Consider the following 21812-nt stretch of genomic DNA (forward strand, 5'->3'; position numbering starts at 1 on the left):
GCGCCCACCGCGCAGGGAGCCGCGGGGGCCGGGGGAGCAGGCGGTGGAGCAGGGAGCGGAGGCCGTAGTGAGGAGTACCGGCGCCGCCGCCACACCATGGACAAGGACAGCCGAGGGGCGGCAGCCACCGAGCACCGCTTCTTCCGCCGTAGCGTGATCTGCGACTCCAATGCTACAGCCTTAGAGCTACCCAGTTTGCAGCCCGCAGCGCCCTCGGCCCCTGTCTTGGGAGGCAGTGCCGCTCCGTTGGTCTCTCCTCCTGAGTGTGCCAGCCGGACCTCTTGCATTGCTGTCAGTGCTGCCCAGGCTCCCTTGCTGCTGCAGCCGCCGCCGCCGCCTGCCCCGCTTCCCTTCGAAGGACGGTCTGCTCAGGAGCCCCCTGCCGCGAAGGATGCCGCCCCGCTGCTGCCCAAGGAGGAGGAGGATGAGGCAACTGCGCTACCCCCCACCAGTGCCGCTGGCATCACGTCAGCTGCCAGCCGGGAATTTGACGAGCGGAGAACACAGCAGGAAGACATCGAAGAGCTTGAGACCAAGGCAGTGGGCATCTCCCCGGATGGCCGCTTCCTGAAGTTTGACATCGAGATTGGAAGAGGCTCTTTCAAAACTGTGTATAAAGGACTGGATACGGATACCACTGTGGAAGTCGCCTGGTGCGAGCTGCAGGTAAAATAAATAAAAATTGTGAATTACCAAAGCACAGTCACTCTCCCAGGTGCTAGGCTGTGTGCTTGAAGGAGGTAAAATCCATCAACTCGAGGTCTGCTTTATTCAGACAGGGAACTGCAGACCTTACCTGAGGCACTCCTTTGGAAGAAAGGTGCAGCCTTTCCTTGGAGTCAGTTTGCCTTTTAATTCTTTTAAATACTCTGCTCTCTGAAGAATTTTTTAGCTTTATCATCAGAAAATGTACTACGGTTCTGTTTCGTATAGCATCTTGCATTTTATGCCTCTAAAAGGTAACTTGGAGGATTGTAAAAATACTTGTACACAGCCTCAGGGAGGCTGAAGGAAGATGTGCCCATTACGATATAGGTGAATGTCAACTTGAGCTAGCCTTAATTTTTCAGAATTTGTGTAGGTGTTTTTCTCAGAAAAAATATACTAAAATGTTAATTTCACAGACATTTTGTATGTTTGTGGCAGTGGATTCTTGTAGGAGGTAACCCTAGAATATACACAAAGTCATGTAGTGCATCACATTGCTTAGTTTTGCAAAGCTATTTTTTCATTCTAAGTTCTAGGGTTCTCACTTGATACAGGCACAAGGAAGAAAGTAATTGTTTCCTTTCTGAAGCTTTAAAAAAGCCCCCTGAAGTTTAACCTTTCCAAATGACTGGTGGAGTAAACTGGACTAAGACACTACTCTTCTGTCAAGTTTCTAGCCTGAGCAGAGCCAGAGTTCTGTAGAAGCCCAGTCTAACGATGGCAAGAACACCCTTGGTTCCACGTGAGTCAGAGCTTGTATAACCGAGACGCAGGGTGCTGTGCGACAACCTTAAAAGAAGTGGGAAGAGCTTGGAGTACCAGGAACAAATACCTGGTGTACTAGTTTGTTTTCAAAGCCTCAGCATTAAATTAAAAGGATAGTGCTTGTTTTTTAGTGTTGGGTTTTGGTGCGGGGTTCACGTAGTATTATTGTGTGTGTTCCCATCCATTTTAGGGCAGACAAAAGAGCATTGGGTCAAAATCCCAGAAGTCTTTGAGGGGTTTTTAAGCAGTTAGCTGCTCACAAATGACTGATTGCAGTAACTGCACCAAAACTTTCTTCCCCTCAAAAGCAATTTTATATCTATTCCAGTCAAACTGAGAGAATTTATTGAGAGATTTCTCGATTTGTATTCATATTTGCTTTTGGATGATTGCTCAAGCATTCTACCGGTATCTTGGTTGATTATGTTATTGCCATTATTCTATGCTTACTGACTGTGGAAGTAAGCTTCCATTTTTCTTTGTGACCCTTAAGCATGCCTTGCTCCTCTATGCTAGCTGCGTACTTACTGTGGTCATCTTCTGAGCATTAATTTTAGGTAAAAAAAGTGAAATTATCCAGTGTTGGGCTCTGCTTAAACTGTTCATGTGCAGTTTGAACCGAGAGGAGATTAATAATCTACCAAAATTATGACTTTTATTTGAAATTTTAATCTTTGCAATTTTGGAGTTCCTTGACTTTAACCCCTGAAATCCATTTTAATCTTTACTTACTGATCAGAAACTAAAGTCAGCTTGGCATCAGTCACTTCGCTGACATTGCCTCTGTTGAAGTGTCTTAATCATCATCGGTAGCATGTGGACAAACTGTCTAAAGAAGCACCTTCTTTGAAGTAATTTAATAAAGAAGCTCATTTATAAAGGGCATGTTGCTGAGCTTTCAATTGATTGAAGAATTTCATGAGTAGTATTTAAAATGACAGATTGCAAAAAGTATGAATGAAAATATTTGTAAGGGGGAAATATTTGATGTTTTGCTTGGAGGTTAACTATGTTACAAGAGTGCCTTGTGGGTTAAATTATTTGAAGGCTGTAGTTTTCCTCTCATAAGGAGACTGTGTACAAAATGACAAGTTTGAAACAGCAATATAAATTTTATAGCTGTTAAAAGTATTTGCTAAAGGAGCTAGACTCTACAGCTGCTAGAATATTTTAAGAGTAAGTCCTGTTTTATTGTTTGCATTTAGAAATAAAAGGAGGAACTTGGTATTTGTTGGTATGATGGGTACATCCTCTTCTTTCTCTAAGAAAATGTAAGTGTTGACAAGTTAGTGATGTTCGTTATGTGTGATTTGTATCAAAATACAATCTGGATTCACAAAGATGGACTGAAACTTAAATGTCATTGGTTTTCCAGAATGCCATGGTTTGAGGATTGGTGAACCTTCAAAGCATAATTATTTTATTAGGGAAATATGAACGATTTTCTTCCATGCTATATTACACCAACCATAACTAACTGATGATTACTTTTAATTGTATTGAAATAATGTTCCTTAGCAATAGAAGAGCTTTTCTTCTCTGTATTCATGCTAGCAAGCACAGGCATCCTAGGTGTCCCACCTCTCTAGAGTCTTCTAAACAGTGATACTGTAGTGCTGCCGGAATGAGGCTGCTTAGCATGATTATGCAGACTAAGTTGTTCCTCTCATGGCTTGTCCAAAGTTGCTAAAGGTGTATCACAATTCTTGATTGCAAAATGTATAACAGAATGGGGTGAGAACAGTTTGTAGTTTTGCAGAGTCTTTGGGCATGTGTTCTTTTAAGGCTCTTCTAGTATACCTCGAATGCTTCAGTTTCTTTAAAATTCTGTTGTTTGGAAGGAAGCAAGATGCCAGCTGCTTTCAACTCAGTTAAACTACAGCGTTTAAGTATTGGAGCAAATTCTGTAGTAGGAATCTTGTGGATCAAGGACAGCACAAAAGACTTCGTGATGGTCTCTGGCAGAACGACTTTTTAATGCTGAATAATGCAACTATACCTAATTTTTATGTATGTGCTCTGTAGTGATATAGTGTAAAATCTGAGAATATCAGTATGTTTCCTTTCGAAGGGAGTTTGGGTGCTGTTTATCAAATGCAGCTTGGGTTTCCAAGTTGCTGCTGATACTCTGGAGAATATTGCTCCATATCCTTAAGAAGGCTCTCGAACTGCCTTGTAATGCCCCATATGCTTGATGTTGTGAACTGTGGAGGAAATAGGAGAAAGAGCTGAAATTCTATGGGTGACCTAATGGTGGTGTTAGTATCTCCAGCAAGGGAGGTCCTGGCCAAGACTCTAGTTTTTCTTGATCTGTGGAAGATGGGAAGATTTGATTTGAAGGAATTGAGTATTTCAAGGTTGCTATAGATGTGCAACAAAATCCTAACAAAGGTGTGACTGATGCACTATCCTAGTTTACTTTGTGGTCTGTCTATATGAAGCAAATTGTAACTGAATCTAGTTTGAATATTGGATGCAGGTATTTAAATGTGAAATATCTGCCCTGCTGTGAGCATAGTGGAGCTGTGAAGACCTGAGAAGCAACTGCTTAGGGCCAGTGCTCAGCTTCAGTTACTGCAAGGAAATTGTTAGTGTAGTGTTAGCCTTCAACACTTTTATTCCCATTGTATATATTCGTCTCAACTCTAGTTACTCTGAGTCAAGTGTGCCTCCTACTGTTGTCATTAGCACATCTCATAAATTGAGTGAAGTGGTAGTTGGAGTTACTGCTTTAATGGTCTTTAAGTAGAAGTTGTCAAAAGTGGTTACTGCTGCTGTTTTCTATTTTAATTTAAAGTGACTCTTCCTGTACAATCGTGTTACTGGTTAGTCTTTTTAAATTACATTTCTGAGCAGTAAGTCTTTTGTCACCTCTGTACAGTTTAGGTAACATTGTGGCTAAAATGTGATGCCTTTTCCTGTTGCATTAAGTTTATCTAAGCAAAGTAATACTCTTATGCTTACGGTAGCAAGTCACATAGTTGACTGTAAAAGCCAAATGTTAGGGGTAATGTGTCATCCTCTGAGTCCCTGTTTCAGTTTGAATTGGTTTTAAATCAGGGCTGTCATTTAACTTCTGGTTTACAGAACAATACAGGGTGGTGCAGTCGCTTGCTGGACTGCAGAATCTTGTGTCTAGAATTATTGCACTGGGTTCTGTCATTCAAATTAGTAACTCTTCAAATATGAAAGTGCGCTTGATGATATGGAAGGTAAATTGGGCTCTTTTTTTTTTGAACTATATATTGTCAAGCATTTGAAGACTTACCTTCTTTCATTTGAACAGTGTCTTCTCTTAAAGGAAGCACGATTTAGAAACTGTTAGTAGAAAGATTTACATCAGTTGAAAACGCATTCCTGGTAAACTGTGCATTGGAGAACAGCACTGCTTATGTGGTATGTGCGGTATCACTCCTGTCCTTTGTATTTCTTTGACAGAAAGGGTAGGTTGGTCAGTCAGCAGTTACAGTTCATGAATGCATCTTCTTGCTGGTATGTCACTTTGTCATTTTTACTCTGGCTTCAGAGCAGTGTTAGGTTATTGTGCTTAACATGCGAGCTGCTGAAGGGGAAAAGGAGGTTGAGGGCTGTCTCTAAGCGAGATAGAGCTTCTGGGGGTAAGAAATGGGTTCGAGAGGTGAAAGTGGTGCGAGAAGAGTATGTTGTACTCATTACTACTTTGAGGGGAAGCGGAATGTGAATTTGGTTACCTTTTAGTTATAAATCTTCTGGGTAATAAGCTAGTGTGGGTTATGTGTATGCAATTTTGTTGCAGACTGTTAACTGTAGACCAAGTGTAGTGTACAAATGCTCCCAACTTAGAAATGGATTTCTCTTTACATAGGCAGTAGCAATGAAAAAACAGTTGAGAACAAACATAATGCCATAACCAAATATGACCCATGAGATTCTGTAGTGCACTCTGGTAAAAATGATAATGCAACGGATCATCACTTTGTTACAGGAAGTAGTGAGGTGCTAAATAATATTTCCATATGTCAGAATTTTTGAGTGTAACAATGTATAGAAGTTAACTTAAAACTCACAATACAGGAAGTTGCTTGGATATGATGTATATCTTCACTTTTAGTGACACTTCAGATTTAACTATACCTATCTTTATCTCTTAGACTTAAAGCTTTATGTAATACTGATTTTTAGGTCAGCAGACAACAATGGAATGTAGTTTCTATACTCTGGAGTATAGGCTCCACTGCAGGCTCACCATGATAAATATCAGCTTACTGGAGTCAAAGTATAATTCTTAAAAATCTCTTTGCTTTCTGGACTGGCTGAGCTGGGAATGTTTCAGAAGTTGCATGTTCAAGTCTGACAACCAAACAAGGTCTCGTAACACGTAACTGTGGCATCCTGTAGTCTTGTTTGTTTTAAAGCTGGCTGCATATTGCTCACTAGGAGGCCTGACTGCAAAGGTGCTAGCTCTGATGCACAATCGTTTAACTACATTAAAGCAAAATGGAAAACCAGATCAAAACCTTTGTGCAGTGAGAGGAAGCTGAGGAGCGTGGACCTGGAATTCATCTGCCTGTTAAGTGCTACTGGAAAACAATTACATTCTGCTAGTTCTGGAGGAACAGTCAACATCCTGAAACAAAGATACATTCTTTGAAAGCTCTAACTGTGGTTTAATTCTGAATATTTTAAAATACATTTATAAAAACTTCTACTGAAACAGATCAAGCTCAAGTCTAATCCAGTATGGTGACTCCAATGTCTACCCTGTACTTCACATCAATGTTTAAAATAACTCTACTAGTCTGTAAGCATAACGATATGTGGCTACAGCCACTGTAACAGCAGCAGTGTGCCTCCCATTCATGACCACTTCTGGGTCAGATGCATAATTGTCACAAATGTAGATTAATAAAGGTATGTGACAATCTCTGTGAACGCCATTCTGTCCTTATTAGCTCTTTTTCTGTTCTCGGCTCTACAAATTACAAAATACTGAAAGCAAAAAATCTTTAAAACCGTAAGTGTGTGATTGGTTTATAACACTTTCAGGTTACACTGGATTTCCAAGTGTCTTCAAGTGTGCACACATAGGGAGCTTGAAATTTTGTGCAGTAAAGTCTAAATTTTCTGTTGGTTTTCCATGTCATGGGGTAGAACAAATTACAGGTACTTACTGGCTTCAAATCTCTGATGTGAAAATTTCTCCTTTGGCTAAGGAACAAAACCCAGCCATATTCCTGAGTGTTTGTGCTGTAATTGATACAATTGACAACTTGATAAATGACATGGGAAAGGAGCCAGACTAATTACCTGCAGAAGTATAAACAGTGGTCAGGCTCCCTCAGACTTTACAAAGGTGACCCTGAAAGAGAGAAGGGAGCTTTAAAGTACATTCTGGAGCTGCAGCTGTTAGGAGACCTCTACTTAGGAAAATAATCTTACCTCAAAGGGATATCACTTTTGGAGGTGGCTGTGGTTCAATTTGTAACTGGCTGGTTGCGAGGCAATAAATACAATTGGGTAAGTACATTCTGAAAATGCAGCATTTCTTGTGGAAATAAACAGGTTCTTATTTGTCAGTTCGGGTGGGTTTGAGAGCTGCAGAATTAAATCTCTTAAATGAGATTTGGTTTGGGCTGTTGTGGTTTAAAATAGAAACGCTTAGCTTCATAACTAAACTTTTGAGGGCTAAGGAAAAGTATTAGGACTATAATCTTTCTTTGAAAGGGGAAAAAAACCCGCACCTGATAAAAGTCCCTGGAGACATCCTGTATAGAGTCCTTTGAGAGCTGTCTAGCAGAGTAATAAATAAAACAAGCAGTAATAGATCTGTGGTAGTCTCCATGGGTGCAGTGCATGGTGCAGTGTAGATTCAGTACCGTTTGGTTAGCAACATCCCCCCGGGCCACATATCCTTTTTCTTATTTTGTCTTTTTTTTTGTTTCATACCAGCAGCTTGTTGAACAGCACAGCTCTGACTGTCACCCAGGTTCTCCATACTGCATGTGACAAAGTTTGTGCTAAGCAGTGGCAGCCTTGATGCTTCCTGTCATGCATCTCTTCAGAAACTCTCGCTTCCTGTAAAGATTAGCAGTGCTTTTTTTTTTTTAGATCACTAATTGGTTCTTCCAAATCATGGTTGAGTTGAAATAAAAGTTGAGTATTTCTCTGTTTCAGTCTTCAAGTTCACATTTTCAAGCCTGTCTTAGTCTTGAGAGTTATTAACTTATGAAAAATGGAAATGCAGACATAATGGCTGTAACATTTGCGTTATAAGAAAAAGAATAAATATCATGCAAGTTTGCAGTGCTTCCGCAGCTGGGCATAAAACTTTTTCTCTTGGCAGAGCATGTGTGTTTTTTTTAATAGCAGATGGTAGAAAGTTGCTGTTTTCGACTCTTAAAACTTTAGATAATGATTCCATGGTTTTAACTTGATCATGATGTGTGTATACCATGTCTGGAAAAACACTCTTCCAGTATGCTTGAAACAATTCCTATTCTAAATAGCTGGATTTGTAGTGCTGCTTGAAAATCGATTTCTCAGAGTAGTTGAAGGCTTTTATCTAACATGAGGCATCTGAAAATCTCTTCAGATACAGTGTTAAAATTCTTGTCCTAACAAATGAGACTCAACTTTTTATACTGGCTTCATAAGTATTTTTGTGGAAGCTGCTTACAGTCCCCAGGACTTTCTTCTAGCTGATTTTCAGAATGATTCAGGCTATGTACTGAAACTTAAACAGTGTTTGAATGTCTGGTCAAGATACTACAGATAGCCTTCTTTCTACCTTACTTCCAACTTTCTCAGCATATTCAGAAATTGTCATACCAGCACTTCTCAATGTGTGGTTTTGGTTGCCCTCATTATTCCCCTTGGGAGAGCCAGGGGAAGTGAAGAGGTGACTAGGATTGAATCTGTGGCTCACTTGAGGTCATCCTTGAGAAAGGGAGCTTGCTCATTTCTTGTCTTATGGGCACAATCTGCAGAATGCTCCTTAACTCCATGCAGCAAAGGATAAACTTTGTGTTAATGATGTTCTGTGCTATGTGATGCTATCCTCTGAAACCAAAAGGAGATCCTTGCAACAAGATCATCACAGATGTTGCCAAGTTGTCTTTTTTCTAATAAGCCAGAGTAAAATAACTGGAATGGAATACAGTGACCAGAACATATTCTGAACATAGCTTATGTTCAGAATTATATTCATTATAGAATATTCAATATTCATTATAGAATATGTTTGGTTCCCAAACATATTCTGAACTTTTCACCTGGTGATGACAGGTGCATTGCACATACCCAGATTATTCCAAAACACTTCCAGATTTGCCTGGGTAATTCCTAGCAGCACTGTATGTTACTTTGCATGGCTCACAAGCAACTTAACATGCTCTTAGTTTATTCTTCAGCAAAGGAAACTGCAGCCAGCTAAAAAGTAGACTTGTGTTGGTATTTTTTGTCTTCCAGAAGCTGTTTAAGTATTAATATCTATGTAAAGCAGTAAGCAATTTTTACAAGGATAACTCATTCTAAATCACTCGGGGAGGCAAACTTACCAAGCTTGGATTTATCGTTTTAGGTATAAGCAGAATCTTTGGAATTGCTACCTGTATTCTTAGTTTAGAAATCCTGCAAAAAGTATGTTTATACTTGATGGCCATCTATCTTGTAACTAAAATATCTATGAGCTTTTAAGTGATGTGTCAATGACACTGGAACTGATGCTTTGCCCAGGCCTGTGTGTTTTAATGTAGGGGATAACATTTCTTTTTGTACTCAGTGTGCCCAAGAATATGAGTCTCAAATCATCCAGTTCTCTATTGCCAATAGTCTGGGCAGCAATTCTCTGGAGTATCTGTTCTCAGGACAAGATCACTATGGTGCTTTTCAAGTCTTCCTTTCATGAGTGGTTAGCAGGACTCCTTTTAGCACGTTACCAGTAAGATTAAAACAAAGAGGAAGCTTTGGCAAGTCTGATAACTTGTGATGTGGATGCTGTATTTTGAGCCGTAGTTCAGAATGGTTTGGATCCTATTGCCTCTGTTAATAAGCAGTCATTGATAGAAACTTTCGATAGCTAGCCACTGAGCAGCTATTTTTATGCTTTAGGACAGCTGATGATGTGGAAAATAAGCTTTATTAGACCCCTTATATGAGGGAGAAGCTTTGTTGTTTCTGTTTAGCTGTTCTGGATCTTCTTTTTCATCTGGATGGTTTCAGCCATTCCTAATTTCATTGCATCAGTAGCTGAAGATAGTGGGGTCTAATAGCAGATTTGGGGCTAGCAACAGATAGCAAAAAAACTACAAGTGGAAAAACTCATTTAAGTGATTAGAGTTTATTACCACCATTTAGAAGAATTTGAAAAGAATAGGAATACTGATCTTTTTGTAATTGGGGTAAATCTGAAACAACTATGTAGGAATGCTGACCTAAACGGAAGACAGTACAAAGCTGATACCAACAACTATGTGCATTTTATCTGGTTTTGGCCAGTTAATATAGCCTCATGATAGTTTAAGACTATCCAACTGATGGTGTTACCCAGTTTTCCTTGGATGTTTTCCTCTCTTAGAGCAAGCCTGTGACTTTTTTTTTCTTTGCTGACTGTTGCTGGCAAGTGTATGACCCCAATCTGAATGTGTTTTGACTGCTTCTATCCTGGCAAAGACTAATGACATACAAACAATAACCCACAAATATTGCTATTAAAAGCTTCAGCAATCCAGGCTGATTATCTTAAGGATCTGCAAATCTGTGCACACTTATGTAATATGCATCTGTTAATGGCAATTTCTGAACTGTTAGCAGGTTTTGCTTAAATGTTGCAAAATGTTACCGTGTCTGTTTTAAAATCTGCTTCTTTTAAGTAAGGCTTTTATTCCTACAGATATTCTCCAACATAAAACCATGTTTGGTTTGTCTCTTTCTTTATTCAGCTGCTTACAGTATGCTTTCATCAGGGAAATAAGTTGTGTATCTACATAAAAATGCAAGATGCTAACTTAATGTGCTCTGTTTTGCTATAGCTGGTTTGGACTCAGAGCCTTTGAGTCTTCCCTAGAGAAAAAAAATATGATAAGTGAGACTAAACTTGAATTGGAGAGTCCTTGAGAAGCAGTCCATTCAGACAAGTATCCTACAGTAAGAAATACTGTCTGAAAAGTGATTGAAATTTTTTTTATATTGCCCTCTCTGGATGTAGGCAAGTAGAGATTGACAGTATGTAGAATGGCCTTTGGGGGCATGGTTTTTATTTGCATTTATCGTGATTTGGGGCTTAGTTGTTAGGCTTGCCAGGAACAGTGTGCTAAAAATGGAGAAACTGCAGAAATGTCTGATACAAAAATAAGACTTTAAGTTTAGTTTTAGAATGTTTTTTTCTGTGGTTTTCTCTACTTCCTTTGCATGCAGCTTGAGCTTTTTTCTGCAGACAAGCAGCTCAAAGCAGAATGCATTTCAAGTTGTCTGTACCTGGGGGGGGGAAGGGGGAAATTACACAGGGCACTTGAATTTGAATTTTTTTGCCTCTTGATGGCAACTGTGAGCCAGTTCAGGTGATGGTATGATTTCGTTTGCTGATCTCATTATACAAGCCTGAACGTATCCGAGAGGTTCAGTATTTACCCTCAGGAACAAAAAAAAAGTGAAGAGGCTCTGGGTTGCTGCTGAAGTCTTAAATGCTGTAATACATTCATACATTTTGCATGGTCTGTACCTGAAGATCTGTCAAAAAAACTGTCTTTAATACTCAAGTTTAGTCTAGGAAAACATGCATGTGTTTCCTATAGACTCCCTTTGGTTTTGTAGACTACCTGCTTGAATGTTTAGTGCTTTTCAGTGGTTGCGGAAAAAAAAAATTGTGAGAAATCTGAGGAGGAAGAACAAGGAATTTTGGCCTTTCAAGTTGTAGTCATCTTGTGTTTGCAGAAAGTGAAAAGATCCCAGGGAATTCTGTTTTGAGTTGCATTTGTGTGTCAAGTAAGTTTCATGTACAGAACAAATAAGTAGTTAACATCCTGTTGTTTAGGGATTGCATTTTTTTCTGTCTATGTAGGAGAACAAATCTTTCCAGTTGCTTTAGATTGTAATGCAACTATTTAAGAATGGTCCTATACTTTGTAATTTGTGCCTTCTATCTGGGTGTTAGTAATGAAACAGTTTTGTCCAAATGAGTTTCTTGATTTATTCAGGTAGTAGGCCTATAAAGCAAAACTTGCTACAGTCAGGTTAGACTAATATAGCTTAATATCATATACTGTTCACTTCCTTTTCTGCTTTTTTGACAGACTGGTGATTTTTCTTATAGTTGGTGTCCCTAGAGTTTCCAAGGTGTTTGCATAGATGCATCAAATGGGATACAGGGCTTCTCGTGGAACTGCGTATGTATGGAGAGGGTAAAAAAAAAGAAGTGCCACAACAGTAATACAGCACAAATTACAGCATATCAGTGCAACTGAACGTGACTAAATGTATATGGTAGCACTTACTTCAAATAGGAAAAATAGCCAGTTGTCTTGTCTATATCTTGGGGCTAGGTTTAAAAAAAAAGTTTTTCTTCCTCCCGTCCAGTATGAAATCTTACTTCTCAAATTTGGGCGAATCTCAGAAAACTAAGCAGAATTGAAGTCTGATTTATTGGTGTTGGAGACTCTTAAATCTGTAATTACTGTTGACTTAAGTGGTTTCCTCTAAGGAACTTAGAGAGTTGAAAAGTCATTTACAAGACAAAGGTGAGGAATAGCAAAAAACCTTGTTTCTTAGGATGTACATGACATTTTAAAGTTTTAGGACCAGGCAAGTTTAAACCATGAATGGATTCTGAAAATTGCCGTTGCTATGAATGGCTAGTTCATGAAAGTATCATCAATATAATATTTGTACTAAAGTTTATGGCTTTCTTCACTGCTTTTTGCCAAAATGCCTCCCTTTGTATTCTTAGTTTAGTAATATCTTACTGAATAAGCTACCTACTGTTGACGTACCTCAGTTTCTCAGTTTTTTACAGATTTGTGGATTAAAAATTTGTTTAACTTACATGAACATGTAAAGTCATTTTATGCATGTATTCAGACTTTGTATAAGGGCAGCAGCCAGTAATGATGAACATCTTGTTGCTATTTGTTGTAGGTTTTTTTAGTATTTTGTAATAGATTGTGAACCTACACATTTCGTCTCTAAGTTAAACTTTGTGACCATAATTTAGGTGTTTGAAAGAGTTTTTTTTGGAAAGGGAGAGGCAGTGTTAGGTTTACGGTTGGACCCGATGATCTTAAAGGTCTTTTTCAACCTAAATGATTCTACGATCTTGTCCCAAACCAGCATCTGTGGCCTAGTTAGTAGTAGATGACTTGCTGTTCCAGAAGACTTTCTGGATCTGTTTTCTAAGATGAAGAGCTCTAAAGTTGAGTTGAACAAGAGTGAGAAAAACTTTGCAGAGAATTGCTGCCCCAAATGTAGAGATGTTGGGAAATTAGGTTTACTTGGACCCGATGATCTTAAAGGTCTTTTTCAACCTAAATGATTCTACGATCTTGTCCCAAACCAGCATCTGTGGCCTAGTTAGTAGTAGATGACTTGCTGTTCCAGAAGACTTTCTGGATCTGTTTTCTAAGATGAAGAGCTCTAAAGTTGAGTTGAACAAGAGTGAGAAAAACTTTGCAGAGAATTGCTGCCCCAAATGTAGAGATGTTGGGAAAACTCCTAATGTACCTACGCGATAAATGGTTCGATCTTGTCCCAAACCAGCATCTGTGGCCTAGTTAGTAGTAGATGACTTGCTGTTCCAGAAGACTTTCTGGATCTGTTTTCTAAGATGAAGAGCTCTAAAGTTGAGTTGAACAAGAGTGAGAAAAACTTTGCAGAGAATTGCTGCCCCAAATGTAGAGATGTTGGGAAAACTCCTAATGTACCTACGCGATAAATGGTTTCTGCTTGATAAACCCATATTGTAAAATCCCATTATTCCTTGGCATGTGGGGGAAAGCATCCTTAGATTCTAAATCATGTAAGTGATAGGGTTTTGAATTTGAGCTTGCTGATAAACTGATATAGAAGAATCTGCAAGAACTGTTAGTCCTTTTTTCACGGATGAAAACTAATGCTAGTGCAAACAGTAATTATCTCAAATGGTGAAGCAAAGAAATGGTTCAGTTTTGTGAAGAAAGCTTAAGTAGCTTTAAATTAGGTCAGGCTAGCCAAAGGAAGTATGCCAGGATCACTGTGCTAAAGCAGCTAGCTGTGCTTTCAACATCAGCAAAATAATTCCCAAAATTCTTTTTGTGGTAGCCTCTGTTATTTACTATTATTGCAAATTGCTGGTTAGTGTTCCGAATTGTTTAATTGAAGGTTTGCTTCACTACAGTTCTTCAGTGGTTTGACCTCTGTCAGAAAACAGTTGTGGCTTCTAATGTGGCAGCTTACAAGATAATACTGGATTTCTAAAGTATGCTTGTGCTGCGTGATTTTTACTGTTGTATCACATCCAAGAGTACATGTTGCTCAACTTCTGATCTTGATAACTTTTTGCAACAAACCACATGGTTTGGGTAAACTTGTAAAATTTGAAGGAGTGCAACTACTTTATCTAAAATCACTGATAAATACCAGGTAATGACTCAACTGATATGCATGTTAACTAGGCTGTTGTGGATGAGTGCAGTTAAAAAGCAGCAGGCTGTAAGCATAGTGATGTTTTAAGTATATTTTGTCACTTCAGAGCAGTATGAAATCTGAGGAAGTCGGCATTGGAATTTAGAATGGAAAGAATGAGTCGGTTGATGATGTTGAAAACTATTTTCCACTTTCCCTTTGACTTCTGTCCTTATCTTCTCTGGCAATAATATGCAGGGAAATAGCATCTTTTGTTTTTCTTGTTCCTGTGTGGGAATGGTAATTGTTCTTGCTTCTTACCTGTTCAGGAAGTATTCTCATTCCTCCCCCCAACAAAACATTGTATCAGTCATTGCCAATGTCGCTTTTTTTTTGCTTTATTTTGTAACTTTGGCCTTCCTGAATCCTCCTGTGGTCCCTGAATAAGCCATCTGGCAAAACAAGGATTTTTTTTTTTCTTGCCTGCCTGCCCCCTCTTCCCTCTTTCCCCCCACTCTGGAATGAGGCAGATTTTGTATCTGTGTCTGCGTTCAGCTACCCTATGTAAAAGAGTAATGAACATGGTTAAAACCTGCATCTAAATTTTGACTCCTGAAGCTGCCTTCTTCCAAACTTAGGTTTTCCAGCTGGTAAATCAATCTTTTCCATGGAAATGTGCTTACAGTTCTCTTGGGAATTTGCCTTATACTCTTGCCTTCTCCCTTCCCCCTTCTCAAGCCAAATCTCTTTCCAGGAAGGGGAAAAAAAATCCATGGACTAGATTGAGCTTCAGCTGAATAGGGTGTCTCATTTCAGATACACTTTCTGCTGCTTCTCAAATGACCAAAACATAAGTGACAGCTGAGTTGTCTGTTTGTCATGGGTCAAGGGCAGTCCAACTCAGCAGTTTCCCTTTCCTCTTCCCTGAGTTTTGTTTAGAAGCAGTAGTGATTTGCCATTCTATATAGTCATCCTCTTGTCATGAAGACCAGATGGAAATACGTCAGTTGTTTCATGTATAAATACTCAGTCCAACAGCTGTGAGTTTATCAGGAGTCACTGGGATCATAAGTTGGTGACCAAATTGTTAGTTTAGAGGGCTGTAAATGTTACTCTAACTTGAAATGAAGCTGTACTATGAAACCGTTAGAAACAGTCTAAGACTTACTGAAAGGAGGAGGAATGAAGTTGAACCACTTAAATGCAGATTCTTTTTCCAGGTGAAGTTATAATTCTTTTTCTAGAGTATTACAGAAGTCCTCTTACACTGATGATAATGTTTCAGCCACTGATGCTGGATTTTACTGATGCTGTTCCTAAAGTAGCTAAAAGGATTGCTCTGAAATCTTCTAATTGTCTCCTTTCCTTTTGTAGTTTTATTAAGTAAGAACACTTATCCAGACTGTTACCCAGTGGTCTTTTGGCCAGTTGATAATCCTCAGTCTGTGTTTCAATATGGATTTCTAGCAAAAAAGCTGAGATACCTGATGTGATCCTAGCTAACAATGAATCAAGTGTAATGAGATTCATAATAAATTTACTTGACAGTGATAATTAAGGGGGTTAACTTGACTTTGCAGGTTGCAGAGGGTTTTTGCTGCCATCCATGTGCAAATAAGGCTTGATTTATTCCAATAATACTGAGAAAGGGGGGGTGGAAGTCTGCCAATGGCCATTGGCTATTTGATTGCAAAATGCTATGTGTTGCATGGGCTGCTGAGCATAATGTGAAACAAAGTGCCATAAAAAAACTTGAGTGCTAAGTACATGACTGAAAAAAACACTTTAATGGGAGAATGGGCATGGTCATTAACTTAAAATAGCTTCTCTGCAAAAAACTAATGTAAAGCGAGACTGTAGTTCTTTTCTAGTGAAGACTGCAGTGTATAGGACTGAAACAGAATTTGCAATAACTACAGACTTATGCTAAAAAAAAAAACAAACAGGGAAATTGGCCATGTTTTAGTCAAACCACCTGCTTCTCAAACCTTGAGTGGAGTTGTGCCTGTTGCTCTAAAAAGCTTTGTAGTTCAAAGAGGTACTTAAAATATTTTTAATGTCTATGGTTAACACTTTTAGACAACAGAACAATAAATATAGTTGACCACACTGCCAGCTCCTAGTCCCTACAGGCCTCAGAAAAGGAAAAAAAATCCCCAAAAACCAACAAAACCAAAAAAAACCCCCATCAAAACCCCCAAAACATTGTCTGGTTGAGTTGCTTTGTCTGCATAGATCTCACTTTTGCTTCCAGGTATATTGTGTTTCAGAAATGGTTTACTTCTGGTTTGTAGAATTCACTAATGCAGTGCCTGTGTGATAGAAGCCCTTGTAGCCAGTATGAAAGAGGTGATTTGCAGCTCTGGAGGTTTGGGGAGTCTAGTGGGAGTTGGAGAGGCTGAAGCTGTTCTTGAGTCCTTTAGTGAGGATTTTGTGGCCTTTGAATTGCACGTGTCTTTCAGTGAAAGCTTTTGTTGTGTTTGAATCCACACAGTTGGTCTAGATGACAGGAACTTAGAGCATGCTTTTCATTGACATATTGATGGTGTTTATGGATATATATCTTAAAAAGTCTGCAACTTCCTTGCTTCAGAATCATGATGGACTTCAGTTCTCCCTGTTCTCTGACTTTCTATAAAATAAGTTGTCTGGGATAGGTCATATTCTGATAAATATTGGTGTTTTTTCAGCCGTATATTGACATGTGATTCCTTGCTTTGGTGTCAAAGCACTAGGAAGTCTTTCATCTGGAACCTCACCTGAATGACCATTTTCTAGTTTAGTGTCAGGTTTACAGTTTGAGGATCTGGGAGTCATCAGTGTGTGCACTTGGAAATAGCAAGTATAGCTGTTAGCCTAGCTGTGTTTTGTGGGTTTTGAACAGTCTGTTAGACATGGTAGGATAACGAAATATCTTGAGCCTTGAATGATGACTTCTGTCAAGCAGAGATCAAGGGTCGTGGTGCTATGCACTTCATCACATCTTGGGACACATTCATCAAAGATAAGAGAGGTCAACTGTCTTATTGGGGAAACCGAGCTGAATTAATTTGCCTTTTTATCAGTTTAGTTTCACTTTTTTTTAAGCATCTGTGGCTATTGCATTGTTTGGTTTTTGGTTCTTCCTGAATGGTGGAAGTGCAGAGGCTATTTGTATCTAGCCACATGCCCACATTACCCCAGAGTATCTAATAGGACTATGACTGATGATGGTATAACTTGGAGACTCCAAATAATAGCACTTTTTTTTTCCTGTTCCTATTGAAATACTTGCCGTGATTTTTGTTTTCTTCAGTGTTCCTACTGAATTCCTGCTGTAGCGTCTATGGAAAAAAAGTTTGGGTGAGGAGTCTTGGTTTCATCTGTCTTGTATCTTGGCTTCTAATTCAATGTCTGACTAGCACTAATGATATTGTATAAGCTAACTATAGGGACCCAACTGGTTATTCCATGACAAGTATGCCACTTTCCCTGAAAGAACTGGTGCAGAGGAAACTTAAGGACAGAAGGCGGCTTACCAGTAGACTGGAGTGGCATTGCAGCTACTTTCCATAGCTGTTACTGATGTGGGGCAATATTAGGTTATTATGCCTTATAGGTTGTGGATGTCAAGTGTAGTTTTCTTTGATCCTGAGGGTCAAGGAGATGATGTGTATTGTCTAGTCTCCTAACTTGCTGTTTCCTCCTGTCTTCTCCTAAGAAGTGAATTTACCCCACTGGAATACTTGTGGATCTAATTTGGTTATTGCAGCTGCGGACCTTTGGATGACAACTCCGGAAGGTGTTTTCTAAACAGTAGTTCAAAGGACTGAGCTTCATGTGTTGTGTTTGGAGTGTTGTGCTTTAGAAAATGCAACCTGTAGAGCATTAATAGTTTTCTGATTTTATTCAGAAAAGGATCTGCAAATGGAGTAATAGTTGCTGTTAGCTCTTTTCAGCAACTCTATTCTAAAAGCATTAGAGGAGTATGCTCTTGTGCTGAGTAACTAAAAATCCAAGCATTATAGTAGCAGTGAGATGAAGTTGCAAAAGAGAAGTTGTTTTGGGGAGTTCTTTGGGTGAAGTGATACGAAGAGACATCTTGCTTACTTTTGCAGCCCTCTGGGCATTGCTGGCAAAAATCCTACCACAACAATTTAGTATTTGAATGTTCAGTGCAAGACTTGGTGACAAGGCCTAAATGATGGTTAAAATTAAGCTGTATATATGTTATATGCATTACTACCCATCAGTTGGCATAATGTGCAAGTTGATACCTATTTTGTTTCTTCCAAAAGTATGAAAATTCACATATTTGTCTTTTGTGTTCATGATGGGCTGGATTCCTTGAGTAGAACTGCTGACCTTAATCTAAGGGACAACATGTATCTCTGTCCAGATGAGCTCTATCCTCATCAGTCACTGGAAATACTCTTGAAATAAATTTTGTCTAATGGCATGAAACCTTTTGGTTTTAACCTGGACTGTAGTGAAATGAAAAGAGTCTGTGTCTGAGAGCTCAGAACTGAGAAGTCAGTTGTATATATTGTAATACTCTGAGTTAGTGCAGTGCGGGTGATGCATGTGCTTAACTTGAATGTCAATCAGGTGTATTTTCCTCTTGACAGTGTGAATACAGTTCACTCATCCAGTGTTGGGAAGCTGCTTACTAACTCAGTTACTTCGCTTTTTGGACTGCACAGTCAATCAAGCAGATTGAGTGGTCAGCTCTATAGCCTAAGTATGTAACTTTCCTGGAGTTTGGATCTGTAACGGTCTGTAATTTTGCAAGCTGTCTTTGGAAGAAATGTGTTGGTAATGCTCTATATTTACATAGTGGTCATCTACTTTTAAATTCTTTACCAGGACGCATGGGACTAATTCATTAGGTAGCACCACTTAAGTTTGATTCCTGTCATAAGATCCTGCTTTCAGTTGCCCAACTGGTGTGTACCTTAACCACCTGAGCTGCAAGTTTTCAAGCCAAGTGTCTGTCTTGAACTTAATTGTTTAAGAAGCTTCAGCCAGGATGGTTGAAGAGAAAAGCTTCAGAGAAAAGCGCTTGCTTTGTTGCATCCATTGGCGCCTTAAGCTTTTGTACTTTGGAGTTGTGAAGCAGGGACCTAAAAGCAGTATTGAGACAGGTAGGTTGTCTCTACACTGAGGAAGTATTTCTGAGTAAATAGTTTTCAGATAATAAAGCTTTAAAATAAGTGACATTTTCTAGGTTACGCTAACTTGGAAACTGTATCTCTTTTAAACTCTAAAGACTTGATCCGTGTTCTAGCCTGCCAGTAGTCCGTGTTAGCATCCGTGTGATGCCATATGAAGTAGTTTGTTCAGCTTACAATGTGTGTTGGCTTTATGTTTTACAAATGTATAATTACTTTTTGTACAGCATGTGCAAGTCAAACCTTCAGGATGGGAAATGCAAGATAGAAAGCTGTACAATATAATTCAGTTCCCTTGTTCGTGTGGCAACTGTTTAAGCTAGTAAAGTTTAATATTCTCAGAAATGGCTTGCTTCATCAGGACATAAGTTTCTCTGGAGGAATAGGAATTGAAGTTTTCAAGTAAAAAATTTTTTGTGGAACAGCAGCCTCTATTTTCGCAGAAGCAGCAGACTTTGCAACTATTAACCTCAGTGTTCAGGTGATGGAGAACTAGCTTTGGTACTGGTATGTTGTAGTTAGTCTGATGCAAGCATCTCTGAAAATATACTGCTCGAATGGCTTTAGTAATAGTAAATTTGGATCTTGCAAAGTGAATTTTTTTATTATTTTAAAAGCAAATGCCCTTGTCAAAATCAGTCTGCTTTCCCACAAGCCTTGAGGGAAAAATGATATGGATAGAATGGAATATATATGTGTGTGTATATATTTTTTTTACTAGATTTGGCAATTATGTTTATCCTTTTCTGTCTAATGTATTTTAAAATACAGGACTTTGTATGTTTACATTTTGGCCTTTTAAATACCTTTTGGATTTTTTCACATCAAACTGGACTCTTGATGTTCAGGGTTTAAGTGAAATAGGGCTACCAGCAAACACTGTTGCTATACAGACTGCAGAGTTAGAGAAATGTCTGTGGTTTTTTTTTAATGATAGTAGTCATGATTGTGCAGAGGGAGGGGAAAAATAAAAGTCCAAAGAAATGTATGTAAATGAAACAAGTGCAAAAAAATCTAAACAGTCTAAATATAGCTATAATCAGAGTAGTACTTGACTGCTTTTAGTTTTGTTCCAGTGTTTAGTATCTAGCACATTGTATGGGAATTCCTTTTTAATTAGCTCAGAGCCAGGTCTGTGCTATGTCTGATGTTGTTTGCCCTTCCTGGGAAGTAGAAACTTGAAAGTGCTTTGGAAGGAAGAGTGGCAGGAGCTTGTAATAGGAAAAGGCAGTTATCCCTTGGATTACCTGGAAATTGTTCCCTCCATTTTTTAAAAATGAAATACTGGGTACTTGGAGCCATAGTCTCTTCTATGGTCTTAAGATTTCACTGTGTTCTTATGATACCATCCCATTCTTTGGATGTCCAATAAGCAGAAGACAGGATGTCTGTCTTTGGAAAGAACATGAATTTTGGAGAAAAGCATCCTATTTCTACAAAGCCGATCACTGCCAATAGATCTCTTGTGAAGTCCTTATTTAGACGCAGGCATACTGAAGTTGGCTGAGATAAGAAGAATTCATAGTGGCACAAATTTCAGTTTCCACCTTACAGCCTTATATGTGTGACTAATTCTGAAATGGAGTCGTTTGGACTGAGTCAGCAATTTAGTATGTTGAAAGTGCTCAGGCTATCTCGGTTTGGTTTGTATTGAGCATTAATTTGCGCTGCAGATGTAGAGCCAAACTGATTGGTTATGTGAACCTTCAACAGAAGGTGACTAAGTATGGACCAGGTCTATCTGAGGAAGCATACTTTGAAATAGCAAATTACAGGAAAGTTTTTGTGAGATTCAACATGTTGGAAGCATGGGAGAGATTAAAACAGCATCGAAAAACTAGCAGCCTCTGTAACCAAAGTGCTCAGGGCAAGAGCAAGCAGGGGGGAACTGCCGTTCTTTGTTTGCAATGCAGTCTGGATTTTATTACTTGCAAAGTGAAATCACAAGGGGGAATGTCTGTTTCTGATGGACAGATATGTTGCAACTCATTCTGAAGAAGCCTGTTCATAAATTTTTCAGCCTGCTAACAGCTTTGAAGATAGGACTGTAACTCTGAGGCTGTGATTCATCTGTCCAGCTTCTGCTTATTGGACAGCCTGTTGGTCTCATCCCTCTTTCACAGTTGCAGGCTGTTAAGTATCGATGCTGGTGTAGTTAATCATAAATTTTGAGTTTTAAAACTTGTTACTCTGTACTCTAATATTATTGCTGGCTACTGAAGCCTATTTCCAATATTTCTGAGGTGCTGCAGCAGCAGGTGCTTAGGCTTGGCCCTCATTTTTGGTAAGCAATTAGAAAATGAGGAGTGGATAAAGTACTTCTCTTCCCTCTCTGCCTCTTTTGCAATTAAAGTACTTCTCTTCTCTTCCCTCTCTGCCTCTTTTGCAATAACTCAATTTTGTGGCCCCAACTAAGAAACTTGAAGTTCTAAGCACAAAACCCTGTGGTGGTAACAAGAAAACTGTCTGAAGAATTTTCTCATGTTTTGAGGAAAAATTTCTTTACTGAAAGAGTGGTGAAACATTGGAACAGGCTGCCCAGGGAAGTGGTGGAGTCCCCATCCCTGGAGGTATTTAAAAGACGTGTAGATGAGGCACTTAGGGACATGGTTTAGTGGG

General features: G+C 39.0%; 1 protein-coding gene across 5 annotated transcripts in view; it reads left to right on the forward strand.

Annotated features, from left to right (window-relative positions):
- The first annotated feature begins 12 nt into the window (after positions 1-12).
- The window catches only part of WNK1 (WNK lysine deficient protein kinase 1), a 109734-nt gene continuing 87934 nt past the window's right edge, over positions 13-21812 (forward strand). For all 5 annotated transcript variants that reach the window (XM_009278940.2, XM_009278939.2, XM_009278941.2 and 2 more), the window contains exon 1: positions 13-666. In XM_009278940.2, coding sequence (XP_009277215.1) covers positions 97-666 — 570 coding nt within the window. In that variant the 5' untranslated portion in view covers positions 13-96. The remainder of the gene's footprint in view (positions 667-21812) is intronic.

Source organism: Aptenodytes forsteri, unplaced genomic scaffold (assembly GCF_000699145.1).
Source record: "Aptenodytes forsteri isolate BGI_AS27 unplaced genomic scaffold, ASM69914v1 Scaffold241, whole genome shotgun sequence".
Taxonomy (NCBI): Eukaryota; Metazoa; Chordata; class Aves; order Sphenisciformes; family Spheniscidae; genus Aptenodytes; species Aptenodytes forsteri.